General features: G+C 44.1%; 1 protein-coding gene across 1 annotated transcript in view; it reads right to left on the bottom strand.

Moving 5' to 3' along the window:
- SPTLC2 (serine palmitoyltransferase long chain base subunit 2) overlaps window positions 1–13,473 on the bottom strand; it is a 111,788-nt gene extending 98,315 nt beyond the window's left edge. Inside the window, exon 1 of the mRNA XM_045015064.1 lies at window positions 13,230–13,473. Coding sequence (XP_044870999.1) covers window positions 13,230–13,355 — 126 coding nt within the window. The 5' untranslated portion in view covers window positions 13,356–13,473. The remainder of the gene's footprint in view (window positions 1–13,229) is intronic.
- Between the last annotated feature and the right edge of the window lie 1,472 nt (window positions 13,474–14,945).

Genomic DNA, 14,945 nt, shown 5'->3' with positions numbered 1-14,945 from the left:
ATAATGATCTCAATGAGACTTGTCAATTAAAATAGTATGCTCAAAGGACACCGTAGCCTGCAATATGTCAAACCAATCTTCTCCGACTTGTCTTAGTATGAGTATTTTTTTGCTTCAGTATCAAGATGTCACAATCCGACAAGAGCTAGAAAGGAATTGTTCTAATAATCCATGTGCCATGTACACATCAGACTATAATGCACGTGCTACAAACTTCAGACACCATGCCAAAGATACTCGGTAAGGGCCAGACCCTGAAGTCGGTATCTAGGCAAAAGTCCATTGAAGTCAATGAGATTTCTAGCTATGTAAGAAATGAGCTAATCCCAATGCCCTCTTTATGCAATGAGTTTGGGGTTTTTTTGTTCGTTTGTTGTTTTTTTTTTTTTTAAACTTCCAGCTGTATTTGCATTTTGTACCTCTACACAAATTTGAAAAACTGTGATTGTGTCTTTAAAGCCTTCTTTACAGACCAATGGGCTGTGGAAAGGCTGTTTTTATAATCAATTTGTTTTTAATTGCTATGTCTTAGATTTAGGTTTTTACCCCAAATAAGTCTCCTTTACACAGCTGCTGTGGTTAACTTGGTACCCTGAAAAAGATTTCCACTGCCAGCTTTACTGTTCAATTTTCATGAAGATGTTGCTCTCAAAGAACCATTTCTTAGCAAACTCCTTTTAGGAGATGTCTCTTCAGAAACAAAATCAGCATATTCATTGCTGTCTGAAACAGCAATTAAGTGAAAGATTTCCTGAAAAAAAGAAAAAAAAAAAACACACCTGCCCCACAGAACACACCACATAGCTGTAAGACCTGCAGGCAAATTTTTAAAATGCTGGCACCCTAACATTCAGAAATACTGCTTTGCCCAATTTCAACAGATATATATATATTAGGGCTGTCAAGTGATTCAAAAAATTAAATGTGATTAATTGAGCAATTAAAAAAATTAATCACAATTAATCACACTGATAAACAATAATAAAATACAATTTATTATATTTTGGATGTTTTCTACATTTTCAGATATACTGATTTCAATTACAACACAGAATACAAAGTGTACAGTGCTCACTTTATATTTATTTTTTATTACAAGTATTTGCACTGTAAAAAACAATAGTATTTTTCAATTCACCTAATACAAGTACTGTAGTGCAATCTCTATCATGAAAGTTGAACTTACAAATGTAGAATTATGTATTAAATAATTGCATTCAAAAATTAAATGTAAAATTTTAGAGCCTGCAAGCCCACTCAGTCCTACTTCTTGTTCAGTCAATCACTCAGACAAACAAGTTTATTTACATTTGCAGAAGATAATGCTGCCCACTTCTTGTTTACAATGTCACCTGAAAATGAGAACAGGCATTCTCATGGCACTGTTATAGCTAGCACTGAAAGATATTTACATGCCAGATGCACTCAAAATCCATATGTCCCTTCATGCTTCAACCACCCTTCCAGGGCACACGTCCATGCTGATAACAGGTTCTGCTCTATAACAATCCAAAACAGTGCAGACTGACGCATGCTCATTTTCATTATCTGAGTTAGATGCCACCAGCAGAAGGTTGATTTTCTCTTTTGGTGGTTCAGGTTCAGTAGTTTCTGCATCCAAGTGTTGCTCTTTTAAGACTTCTGAAAGCATGCTCCACACCTCGTCCCTCTCAGATTTTTGAAGGCACTTCAGATTCTTAAACCTTGGGTTGAGTACTGTAGCTATCTTTAGAAATCTCACATTCATACCTTCTTTGCGTTTTGTCAAATCTGCAGTGAAAGTGTTCTTAAAATGAAGAACATGTGCTGGGTCATCATCCGAGACTGCTATAACATGAAATATACGGCAGAATGCAGGTAAAACAGAGCTGGGGACATACAATTCTCCCCCCAGGAGTTTAGTCACAAAAACTAACTAACTTTTTTTATTTTTAAACGAGCGTCATCAGCATGGAAGCACGTCCTCTGGAACGGTGGTCAAAGTATGAAGGGGAATATGAGTGTTTTGTAGCCTTGCAATACTGGCTACAAAAGTGCCATGCAAATGCCTGTTCTCACTTTCTGGTCACATTGTAAATAAGAGAGCAATATTATCTCCCATAAATGTAAACAAACTTGTCTGTCTTTGCGATTGGCTGAACAAGAAGTAGGACTGAGTAGACTTCTAGGCTCTGAAGTTTTACATTGTTTTGTTTGAGAGTGCAATTATGTAACAAAAAAATCTACATTTGTAAATTGCACTTTCAAGACAAAGATTGCACTACAGTACTTGTATGAGGTGAACTGAAAAATACTATTTATTTTATCATTTTACAGTGCAAATATTTATAATAAAAACAATATACACTTTGATTCAATTACAAGATATGAAAATGTAGAAAAACATCCAAAATATTTAATAAATTTCAATATCGTTTGACAGTGTGATTAAAACTGCGATTGATCGACAGCCCATATCTATAGATATATAAAAAAAGATCTAAAAGGTCAAACTCCTTATAGACAAAAGCAAGCTCCATGGTTCTTGTACAGCTTTCCCTACAACTATGCACTCTCTTGCTAAGGGAATAAATGACGATTTCTGCTTTGTTAGGGATATATGTAATAAAAACTGTCTGGAGATTGCTGCCGTGGAATCTCTCAAGTTCCTCCTGTCAACCTCAGCAGGATGCTATAGACAGATCACCAACATTTGAGAAGTGACTAAAGATCTTAGGTGCCCAACTTGGGACACTTCTGAAAAGTCAGGCAGCTCAGGTTGGTTACCTAAATCATTAGTCATCTCTGAAAATCTTGGTCTGTGCGTATTATTAAAATATAATTACTCTTTAAAGCTAAAAAAAAGCTTTTGGCAACACTTGATTCAACTATTTTTAGCCTTAGTACTGGCATTGTTATATTGGCAGTATTAGCATGGTTTTAGTAAAAACAAGAATACAACAATAGTGTCAAACATGCTTAGTGGTGGAACAGGCTGTGACAAAGTGGGAATTCTTAATGGTTTTGTATGAATACTGTGCGTGCCTCAGTTTCCTCACTATTGCACAAGTATCTAGGTGGTGGGACATGGATGTGTGATCACTGCTGAGACCCCTAGAGGGCAGGTGTGAGTGCGTCTAGCTGCCTGCGGCCAGAGGCTCGGTATCATGGCAACTGATGGCTGGGGCCCTTTGCAAGAGCCAGGAGGCTGCAACTGAGTTGAAGAAAAAGAGGGAGGCGCAGGCCAGGTATCCTTTTTGCCCAGGACAGAGGAGGGAAATTGGGCGTGATCAAGGGTGGGCCACTGGAAGCTAGTCAGTCTCCTGGTTTGGGACTTGGGAGGGGAAGAGCCTAGGGCCCTAGATTCTCCCTAAGATGGACTTTGCTGAATGTTCCTATTTCCTGTGATAATAAGAACTGTTCTATGTTATGTTCCAGACAACTAATAAATCCTTCTGCTTTACAAGGTTGGCTGAGAGTCACTGCTGACTGCGAAGAAGGGGGTGCTACCCCCTCTCTTGCCAGAAATGCTATCTCAACCTTTTTTTATATAGTACCCTCTCCTATAACCATTGCTTAGTACTATTCAAAGGGAAGGGGATGCCCTATGAATTAGTACCACCACTTCTTGCAGAATCCTGCACTTTCTTGGAGGCCCCAAATCCATATTCTGACCAGGCCCAGTTTTGCTTAGCTTATAAGATCACCCCTTAATATATTATCAAAAACATGGCAACAGGGGCAGGTCTAAAGTGAAAGGCTGTACGCACGCACTCCGAGTTGCAGCATTACTGAAAATATTTGTTCATAAGAATAATATCACTTCAGTGAAGAAACTCTCAGATTCCAACAAATTACCATGGAAGGTTGAGTAAAGGCATCTTAGCCTATTAAGATGTACTGTCATTGCCACCCCATTTTTCTCATATTTTGAGCAACAGTAGGATGACTGTTTGAATAGGTTCCCAGAGCAGCACTAGCTTCTCTCTTTACCATTTAGAGAAAAGTACAGTGACAATGAACAAGTTGCAAAGGCAAAATATGCTCCAGTTTAGGCCATTTTGCCATTGGAAAGGCAATTTCCCATGCTGACTCTAGACCTGGGAACATCCCCCTTGATCCCCTATGTCGCACAACCACCCTCCCTCTCGCCTAACACTTCCTCCCAAACCCACTTTTAACAATCCCTCCAACAGCAACCCATGCCACACCAGATATCTGAAAAAAGAGTAGCAGTGTGATGCACAATTCACAGAGACTCCTCCACTTTCCCTTGGTGGTGATCATCTGCCTACCTGTTGTGCCATATGCATACTTTCAGAACAAACTCCTTTAGTTCTGAAAAATGCAGGCCTTTATTTTCTCTAACACTATGATGCTATACTCAGGTACTAAATAGAGTAATCTGCAGTAAGCATGAATGAGATCAGATCCTCCATACACACTCCCTTAGCTCTATTAAGAATCAGAAATACTTAATTTTTTAATTCATTCATTTTTCTTCCACCCATGAGAATTCCTTAACTGCAATATGGCCTTTCAACTCATTTTCAGAAACATGCCTCTCCTGAGATCTCGCACACGCGTGTGCGCACACACACACACAAAACTAGGGATCTATGAGATTTAACTGTTACCAGGGACACACAAACCTGAACACAGAACTTGGCAGAGATGCAAAGGATGAGAGGAACTGTTATTCAGATAGTGTTAGATGAGAATAAAAAGGCTTTTCTACCTTCCAAGACCCTATTTAAGATTGTTACTTCTCTAGCAACTCCTTATGCCCTCATTAATCCCCAAGGCAGCACGAGGTCCGCTCCTTGCCCAGCCGTTGTGAGCAGTGATGGCACCCATTGTTGCGAGGGGATACAGAATGGGGGGAGTTCAGTCCTTGAGGGGAGGAAGTGATTTTTAAGTAGTTTGTTCTAAGATGAACACTTCCACCTCCCACCTTTAACTCAGCCTGGAGTAACACCAAAAAGAGTCTGTGTGGCATTTCTTTAAACTGTCTGTCCCTCCCTCTTGGAAGGAAATTGGGAGAATAATTTGAGCTCATCTGTTTGGCCTCAAGGGTCACCCCCTCACTATACTCTAAAGAAAACCTTCACCCTAACAATTAATCAATCGCACGTATAGATATAATTCCCTGAGCTCCCCCTCCCCCCTACAAGTAGGGACCTGCATCTTTGTTCAATGATGCCGTAAACAGTGCTGAAGGGAGTCCCTGTCTACAACAGCATACAGGCTTGAGACAAGCCCTTTCACAAGGCTCTACAGGAACCATGCCTGCTTTTCAAGCATTTGTCAAGTTTTCAGTGATTGCAAAACTTCTGCCAGCCCTTCAGCACTCCGTGGGTTTCTCTGGGCTTTGCCAGTGTGAATACGCTGAGGTTAGCTAGGTCCTGCTCCTGCACTCCTTGATTTCTCTAGACATGCTGCTATGGATTACTCTTTTGCAAAAGGGAAGCAGGGTAGTTCACATTTTTCAACCTTCATCTGCTTTTTGCTCTTTCCATATTAAGTAGCCCATTACACTTTTAATTCACTTCCTTCTGAAGTGCATCATCAGTACAGTAGAACCCCATTTATCTGAGTCTCCATTATCCATCTTAACTGAACCAAGTGCCGCCCCCGGGGCTGACAGCCCGAGCCCCGCCCATTCTCTTGACTACCCAAATTTTTTGATTATCCCCCAATGCTAATCAGATCAGATAAACGGGGTTCCGCTGTGCTTAGAACGCCCAAGGGGCTTTTTATCAGTAGATTTCAAAGTGTTATTCGTGGATGAGTAAGCATTACCACTCCCACTTTAAAGACAGTGAATCCAAAGCTCAGAGAGGTGAAGGCCAACACTTGCAAATATGAGTACCCAAACCTAAACACCCTAATCCATATTCAGACACTTTAAGGTTACTTGATTTCCAGAGCTACTAAGCACCCACAGCTGCAACTGAAGTCAATGCAAGCTGTCGGTTCTCAGCACCACGGAAAATCAGCCCCCTTATTCAGGTGCCTAAATGAGGATGTTCTGTACCTAACTTTCAAGCATTCAAGTTTTAAGTTAGTTACTTGCCCAAAATCAGGAAAGAAGATGGGAACAGAAGGCAAGTTTCCCAATTCCAAAGCCAGCTGCCTAGAAACTTTGCCTTGTCCCCATAACATTGTCTGCCAATACTAGGTTTGGCTTTTGATTCCTGTCACATTGCACTCCCAGTCAGTATCCACCAGTGACACTAATGATCCAAACCAGAGGACCAAATTCAGTGATGAATCCTGGTCACTGCCACCTGAGGCACGTTGCGCATATGCAAAGAAGAGAAGCCCTGCAACACCAGTCTCCTTTCTCTTCTACAAGTAGCCATGCCCAACACAGCCAAACACCCTGGGGACTCACCAAACAAGTCCAGGATTTACAACACACAATTTGATTGCAGGAAGATAATGTCTTGAGAATTCAATAAGTTATTAAATAAGGTCAATGTAAGGGCAGTATTTATCTTAGATTTCATGCTACACCTATCATCATGCTATGCACACTGTACAGAGTTACGCAGCATAAAATCCCAGAGCAAAAAGGTTCTTCCCTCTTCTGTTCTTTCAAGGCAAAGGAGTGTGATTGCGTAGGACCTTTTCTTAACAGCAATGATGCGCTGAGGGAAGCTTTATTGAATAGGGAGTTGTGGAGAGCAGCACACCATCATGCTTGGTCTCAGGCTGTGGCTACACTTAGCACTTCAAAGCGCTGCCGCGGCAGCGCTTTGAAGCGCTAAGTGTAGTCAAAGCGCCAGCGCTGGGAGAGAGCTCTCCCAGCGCTGTCCATACTCCACCTCCCTGTGGGGAATAACGTACAGCGCTGGGAGCCGCGCTCCCAGCGCTGTGGCTTTGACCACACTGGCGCTTTGCAGCGCCGCAATTTGCAGCGCTGGAGAAGGTGTGTTTTCACACCCTGCTGCAGCGCTGCAAATTTGTAAGTGTAGCCATGGCCCTAGCTAGTTCCCAGTCCATTAAGTGCCTTGTATTTTAGGACAAAGATTTTGAATCCTGTTTTAATGCAAATAGAGTTTTCAAAGAACAGCTATCACACTTGCATTATGAATTGTTAATGAAGCAAGATGCCAAATGCTGTATCAGCCTCAAAGTCCTTTTAGTTGGAGTTGTGTACAACTCCAGCCATAGCAAATTACAACAGGATAACCAGAAAGGAATAAAGGATGAATCATATGAAACACTACAATTTCCTGGCCACAAAACAAAAGCTTTTTCTTGAAAATAAAAATAAAATTCACTGCTGCTTCACTTCTCCTTTGTAAAAAAAAATTGTAGTAGTAAAAGCACAACATAATATGTGGTTTAAATTTCAAGCTTCATCACCAACTTAATTAAAAGCCTAGGAAAAAAGTAATGGTTTCAGATTCAGCTAAAGCCCAGTGGTTTCAGAAATTTCACAGCCTTGCAAAATACTACTAGGCCAGCCACCCACATAAGGCAGGAGAGTTTTGCTTTTGCCTTTTTTTCTTTTTTTTTTTTTTTTTGGGGGGGGGGGGGGGGAAGAAGGCTGGAGGGGGTGGGGAGAAAAGGCGAGTAAGATCTGTGGGGCTTTTTCCAGTCATGGTAAACAGTAAGCAAGCAGATTTTGTGCTTAGGTTGGCAAATTTTACAAGGAAACACTAAACTGATTTAAAAACAAACAAACAAAAAACAGAGCACCACTGAATAACTCAAGTATTCCAACTATAATTACCCAGCCTCTTAATTATTTCATTCCAACCTGTAATAATTTCAGTGGTCATAATGAATAAACTGATTATACCAAGTAACTTAACATTTTTCCTGTTTCAGCATAATATCCAGTGATGGCATGTTAAGTCAACAGGGCTGCATGCCTTTGGCAAACACCAGAAGGAATCACAGGGCCTTATTGTTCAGCTGCTGTGCTTCTTTGTCTCTTGCTATTAACAGATGTCTAGAGTCACCCTTACACAATGAAACCAATGCAATTCTGATATTGCATTAAGATTTTTTACAGGTTAAATCAGTTTGGAAATGAAAATCTGAAATGTTTTACTTCCTCCAGCACAGTCAATTCCTGGGTATGCCTTGGGCAGCAGCTTCTGCTATAATCTATTTAACTGAACTAAAAGTTAAAATGTCTCTCCCTGCCCCATCACACTAACTTCAGGCCATGAATTCCCTTCCAAACACACTAGCCAAAAATAAAACCTGTCCCATCACCAAAAAGACTTTGAAAAAACAGCAAAAAGTGAAGTGACTGAATGGGATTAATAAGCATCAAACAGTAGTAGTCAGTCATTTTAACTTCACATAATATCTACTATTTGTACCGAGGTACCAGCTACAGGCCACAGGACATCAGAGATGGGGGCGCTACTGTACTGGTGCTGTATTTATAGAACAATTTATAATCTAAAGGACAAAAAACAGATAGAGGAAGTATGGGACAGGAAAGCTACAGGACAGGGGTTCTCAAACTGGGGGTCGAGACCCCTCGGGGGGTGGTGAGATTATTACATGGGGGGTCACGAGCTGTCAGCCTCCACACTAAAGCCCCTTTGCGTCCAGCATTTATAATGGTGTTAAAAATATAAAAAAGTGCTTTTAATGTATAAGAGGGGAGGGGGTTGCACTCTGAGGATTGCTGTGTGAAAGGGGTCACCAGTACAAAAGTCTGAGAACCCCTGGTTTAGGCAAAATGCCTGCCATCACCATGTGGTGTGCCAGCTGTAGAAACTGAAGTACAGTTTGTGTGCCATCACCATGATGAATTGTCATGTTAGCTCCACATTCCCTCCCTCCCCTCACACACACTTACAAGGAAAATGTAGTTATTCACCCAAGCATACACATTCGTAGACAATACTAAAAATTTTGGTTACACTTTATCCTCAAGGAAGCCTCTATACACAAACTGTACTTCAGTTTCTACAGCTGGCACACCACAAAGAGAAACTGAACTATTTTTAGCCATTTTATCTAGTTTGTCCTATCATCTACTTTTTATTATGAGAGAGAGAAGACACAGTAACCACAAGCCTACTCCACCAATAATACTCTTTAAATCAGCAACTTCAGTTAGCTAAGGTACTCCTTATTTTCTGCTTTAAATTGATAAATATTGTTCACTGTTAAACAACTACTGTGTTGTCCTCCCCAATCCCCCTACCACCTCAGATATGGCTGTATTTTTGGCAATGAAGTAGCTGCTGTGAGTATAGCTGAAGAGTTTTAAGATAAAAGAAGCTGAATACTTTCCTATCCTAAAGTAATCATAGTTCTCATCCTGGTTGCTACCTGTCGATGTAACATCCACCAATTTCCTTTACATTACCTTCCTTCCTTACCAGATAGAATTGCCAGGTGTCCGGTTTTTGACAGGAATGCCCGGAAGAAAAGGGACCCTGGCAGCCTGGGACATTAAAAATTCCAGTTGGCAGCGCAGTTGGACTAAGGCAGGCTCCGTGCTGGCCTTGGCTCTGCACGGCTCCTGGAAGCAGCAGCATGTTATCCCTCTGGCTCCTAGGCATAGGGGCAGCCAGGGGGCTCTGCGCACTGCCCCTGCCTCAAGCGCCAGCTCCCATTGGCTGGGAACCATGGCCAATGGAAGCTGCAGAATTGGCACCGGAGGGGGGGGGGGAATATGCCACTGCTTCCAGGAGCTGCTTGAGGTAAGCGCCACTCAGAGCCTGCACCCCTGGCCCCCTCCCATGCCCCAGCCCTGATCCCACTCCTGCCCTCCAAACCCCTCGATCCCAGCCCAAAGCACGTTCCTGCATCCCAAACCCCTTATCCCCAGCCCCACCCCAGAGACCGCAAGCCCAGCTGGAGCACTCCCCTCCCCCCACACCTCAACCCCTGCCCCAGACCGAAGCCCTCTCCTACACCCCAAACCCCTCATCCCTGGCCCTACCCTAGAGCCCACACACCCCCATGCCCCAACCCTGATCCCCCTCCCACCCTCCGAACCCCTCGGTGCCAGCCTGGAGCACCTTCCTACACCTCAAATCCCTCACCCCTAGCCCTACCCCAGAGCCTGCAGCCTCAGCCCTCATCCCCCCCGCCCCCCGCATCAACCCCCTGCCCTAGCCGGGAGCCCACTCCTGCACCCCAAATCCCTCAGCCCAGAGCCCCCTTCTGCACCCCAAACCGCTCATCCACAGCCCCACCGCAGAGCCCGTACCCCCTCCTACACCCCAACCCCCTGAGCCAGCCTGGTGAAAATGAGTGAGTGAGCAGGGGCGGGGCCTCAGAGAAGGGGCAGGGCAAAGGTGTTCTGCTTTGTGCAAGGATAAAGCTGGTAACCCTATTACCAGATGGCAAAAAGCATCAGATCTGTCACACAAAGCACCCTGGTCTATCTTCTCATTTCTTCCGTGTAGACAACAGCAACCTCAAACTGGCTGAAGAAAAAAAAAATACAAACTCTCCTTTTATTCTCATTATATATTAGTCCAATTCTCTGTCTACTCATCCTGTCACATTAAGCATCAAAACTCCAAGCACAGTTATATACTAGCTTGAAGTTTTCACTAAAGTTAAAAGTTCCCAAAAATTGAAAATCTCATTCCAGCCAAATACTGAGTATGTAGTTTGTTTTAAGACTGCCAAGGCCCTGCATAGAGGGCACCCCACAGAACCACTGATTTTACTGAATAACCCAGGGTAAGTGGGTGGTACTAGCTATGTAGAACTTTTAGGTCCCATCTTAGGTCCATGTAATTAAATAAACAGACAGCACAGGGAATATATTAAGAGATACAGGGCTTTTCCTTTCCATCTCATTGGTCTAAAGCCAGACTAGGTAAATAATGAGCAAGAGTTGGCCCAACAGCAGAACAGTTATATGTGATATTTACTAGTTCTGATTTTTCTGTTTTAATTTATAAGATACTTCCAATTCCACATCCATCCACCTAAACACAGGAAGAACAGATGGGTTTTACTGTCACCTGAAAGATCAACAAATTCCAGCCCTGACAAATCAATGCAGAAGTACATTCCAGAATGTAGGGCCCTTCACTGAGAATATCCATCCAAACCCAATATATTGATCTGCAGATTTAGCTCCAGAGCTCAACTGTCACCGCAGCATACTAATAGCCAGGACTGAAGTCATCAGACCTTAGGGATCAAAGTCAGTGCCTTGAATAGCCCCCTGAAGCAAGTACAGATGACCAAAAAAATGGTGTATGTTCCTTTCAGCTAATGTTGTCAGCTTGCCAACCTGCCTGTATGCTGCACCATTCGGGAGAAGCTAAATGAATTATTTGCAGCCGTCTTCACTGCAGAGGAAGATTCCCACTTGTGAGCCTTAATTTTTAGATATATCTGAGGAACTGTCCCACACTGAGATCTAAATAGAGGTTTGGGAGAAGATTGATAAATTAACATTAATAAGTCACCAGGACCAGATGGTATTCACTCAAGAACCCTGAAGGAACTCAAATATGAAACTGTGATATGTAACCTATCGCCTAAATCAGCCTCTGTACCAGATGACTGGAGGGTAGCTAATGTAATGCTGATTTTTAAAAAGGCTCCAGAGGTGGTTCTGGCAATTACAGGCCAGTAAGCCTAACTTCAGTCCCAAGCAAGTTGGTTGATAGTAAAGCACAAAATTATCAGACACATAGATGAACATGATATGTTGGGGAAAGAGTCAACAGGGCTTTAAAAAAAAGAAAAATCGCACCGCACCAATCTTTTATAATTCTTTGAGGGGGTCAACAAACATGCACGAGGGTAATCCAGTGGATACAGTATACCTGGATTTTCAGAAAGCCTTTAACAAGATCCCCCACCAAAGGCTCCTAAGCAAAACAGGCAGTCATGGGATGAGAGGACCTTCCCTCTTATGGATTGGTAACTAATTAAAAGATAGGAAACAAGGGACAGAAATAAACATTCCGTTTTCACACAGAGAGGTAGATAGCAAGGTCCCTCAAGGATTTGCACTGAGACCAGTGACATTCAGATTCATAAATGAGCTAGAAATAGGAGTAAAAAGTGAGAGGGCAAAGTTTGCAGATGATACAAAATTACTCCAAAGCAGACTGAAGAGTTACGAAGGGATCTCGCAACTGGGTGACTGGGCAAGAAAATGGCAGATGAAATTCAGTGTTGATAAATGCAAAGTAACGTCCATTGGAAAGCATAATCCCAACTATACATACAAAATTATGTGGCATAAATTAGTTGTTACCATTCAAGAAAGATCTTGGAATCATCATGGATAGTTCTGTGAAAAGATCTGCTCGATGTGCAGCAACGGTCAAAAAAAAGCTAACTGTTAGGAATCATTAGGAAAGGGAAAGATACTAAGACAAAATATAACACCACTATATAAATCCATAGTATATCCACACCTTGGATACTGAGTACAATTCTGGTCCCACCATCTGAAAAGATATATTTGAATTGGAAAAATTACAGAGAAGGGAAACAAAAGTGATTACGGACTGTTCAGCTTAGAAAAGACAACTAACAGAGGTCTACAAAATCAAGAATGGTGTGGAGAAAGTGAGTAAGGACATGTAACACATAAGCCAGGGATCACCCAATTAAATATATAGGCAGCAGTTTTAAAACAAAGAAAAGGAAGTATTTCTTCACACAAAGCACAGTCAACTTCTGGAACTCACTGCCAGGGGATGGTGTGAAGGCCAAAAGTACAACTGGGTTCAAAAAAAGAAATAGGTAAATTCCTGGAGACTACGTCCCTCAATGGGTTTTAGCCAAGACGGTCAAGGACACAGCCCCATGGCTCTCCTTAAACCTCTGACTGTCTGAAGCTGGGACTGGAAGGCAGGGCGGTGGCTCACCTGATAATTGCCCTGTTCTGTTCATTCCCTCTGAAGCACCCGGCACTGGTAAGTCAGGACACTGGGCTAGATGGACCATTGGTCTGACCCGGTGGGCCTGAGCTCTGCCCTCCCCTCCCCAGGCAGCCCTAGGAAGGCCGGCACTCTGCAGCACAGCCCCCTCCTGCTCTCAGGGCCGGGCAGCCTCACGCACATGGCCCACAGGAGCGGGACAGGGGAACCAGGTGGCTCCCCAGAGCCGCAGGGAGGAGCCGCGCGCCGCCCCCGGCACCCAGCGCCCCAGGCCAGGTCCCGTCTGCGCCGCCACACCTGGCCCCGGCATCTCCGCAAGGCCGAGTCTCGCTCAGGCCAAGGAGCAGGGCTGCCCCGCCCCTCCGCGCCGCGCCGCGCCCGGCTTCCCCGGCCCCACACCTGGGTCTCGGCCTCGGGCGGGCCCCGCACGTATCCGTTCCGCAGCGCCCCGTATCCCGTCAGGCTGCAGCCGTTGGCGCGGGGGCGGGAGTCCAGTTCCCCGGAGCCCTGCTCCGGCCGCTCCATCCTGCCGGCTCCCTCCGGCCGCTTGGGGTCCGCCGCCACCCCCGCCCGGCAGCGGAAACCCAGCCCGACCCGACTGCCAATCACACGTGTCCGCGTCACCCGGGGGCGGGGCCCGCGCGCAAGTACATCTGCGCTTCCGTGAGACGCGGCGCGAGGGCCAAGGGAGAGGGGGCGTGGCCAAAGGGAGCACGTCCGAACCACAAGACCGCGTACCAACGGGGGGGAATCAGGGGCGGGGCCACCGAGAGGCCAGACCCTATCACAGCGCGCGCTGACCAATTTCCCGACATAGTTCCACACTGGCCGAAGGGAAGAGCATAAACTACCCAATCGCGGGACAGAGAACAAGAGTGGGCGGGATCTCAAGGTAGGCCCTGGCCAATGACAGGATAGAAGAGCCGGTCGAGTAGAGCCCTGGAGGAGGCGGTGCCTGCGCCTATGGTGTGTTCCTGTCTGCGGCTCCATGTGACTCCACAGCTGGCTCCTATGTGGGCTTGATGGAGAAATTACTGGGTAAAATTCTCTGGCCTGTGTTGTGCAGGGGTCAGAGTAAGATGAGCCTAATAGCCCCTTCTGACCTTAACATCTATTAATTCTTTAAGGGGCCTGATTCTGCAGGAGGTGTAAATCAGCCCCCACCCAGCTGGAGGAAAGACTCAGTGTGTGAGAACCCCGGCAAACAACAACCCAGCAGAAATTAAGTCAGTGGGATTTAAAGCTGTACATAAAGTTATGCGTGTTTAAATTCTTTGCTGAATTGGTGCCCATATCAGGCATAGATGATAACTTGTTGAAACCTGGCTATAGATTTTGAAAACAGTTTCAGCTCTACAAAGCATAAACAAGACCTTGTGGTTGAAGGTAAGATATATAATTAAAGAGAACAGGAAATACAGTATTTATTCTGGAAACAAATCTAATCCAATTAGAAGTTGGATCACCAAGCCTCACTTAGGAATTACTGCATAGAAAAGGTGATCTGCAAAAAAGTCAGCATTTGTGCTCACCCTTTACTGCTTGATCCATAATGAAAACCTGAAAAGGGGTGTCCAAAGTTTGGGGAGTGTCTCGTTTTTTGTTTGTTTGTTTGATTTTACATTAGGGTTTGACTTTTCAGTTTTTGCTGAGGACACACTGGAGAATGTTTGGAAAAAGGATATCTTAACAGTCTAAAGCCTGAGCTGTGACTTTCATGTCCTTAGTTGAGAGGGGAAGGGACATGCTGTTTAATTTAGGCTAGAGTCTGCTCTCAGTCACAGTGCTGTAAATCTAAAGTAACTCCGTGGAAGACAATCAAGTTATTCCAAGTTTACACAAATAGATTCTGCTCTCAAATACATATCCTTGGTATTTTCTTTAAGTTGTTGGTCCTGTAGCCAGAGGTTACTCTACCTTAGTTTCTCTTCTTGGACTCATCACTCCACATCATAATCCAAAAGATAATTAAAACACTACCTTTATGGAGCCCACTTTATTTAGTCCTTTCACACATTGGCCCTCCAGCCCCCGACCTAGTGCAGTCTATCACTTCCTAGAGCTGAGTCATTGTTCAATCTTTCTCCCTCTCTTTTCAGTCAGGAGTTTGGCCCT

This window comes from Mauremys mutica, chromosome 4 (genome assembly GCF_020497125.1).
Source record: "Mauremys mutica isolate MM-2020 ecotype Southern chromosome 4, ASM2049712v1, whole genome shotgun sequence".
Classification (NCBI taxonomy): domain Eukaryota; kingdom Metazoa; phylum Chordata; order Testudines; family Geoemydidae; genus Mauremys; species Mauremys mutica.
The sequence above is the reverse complement of the archived record's forward strand: the minus strand, read 5'-3'. Positions and strand labels throughout refer to the sequence as shown.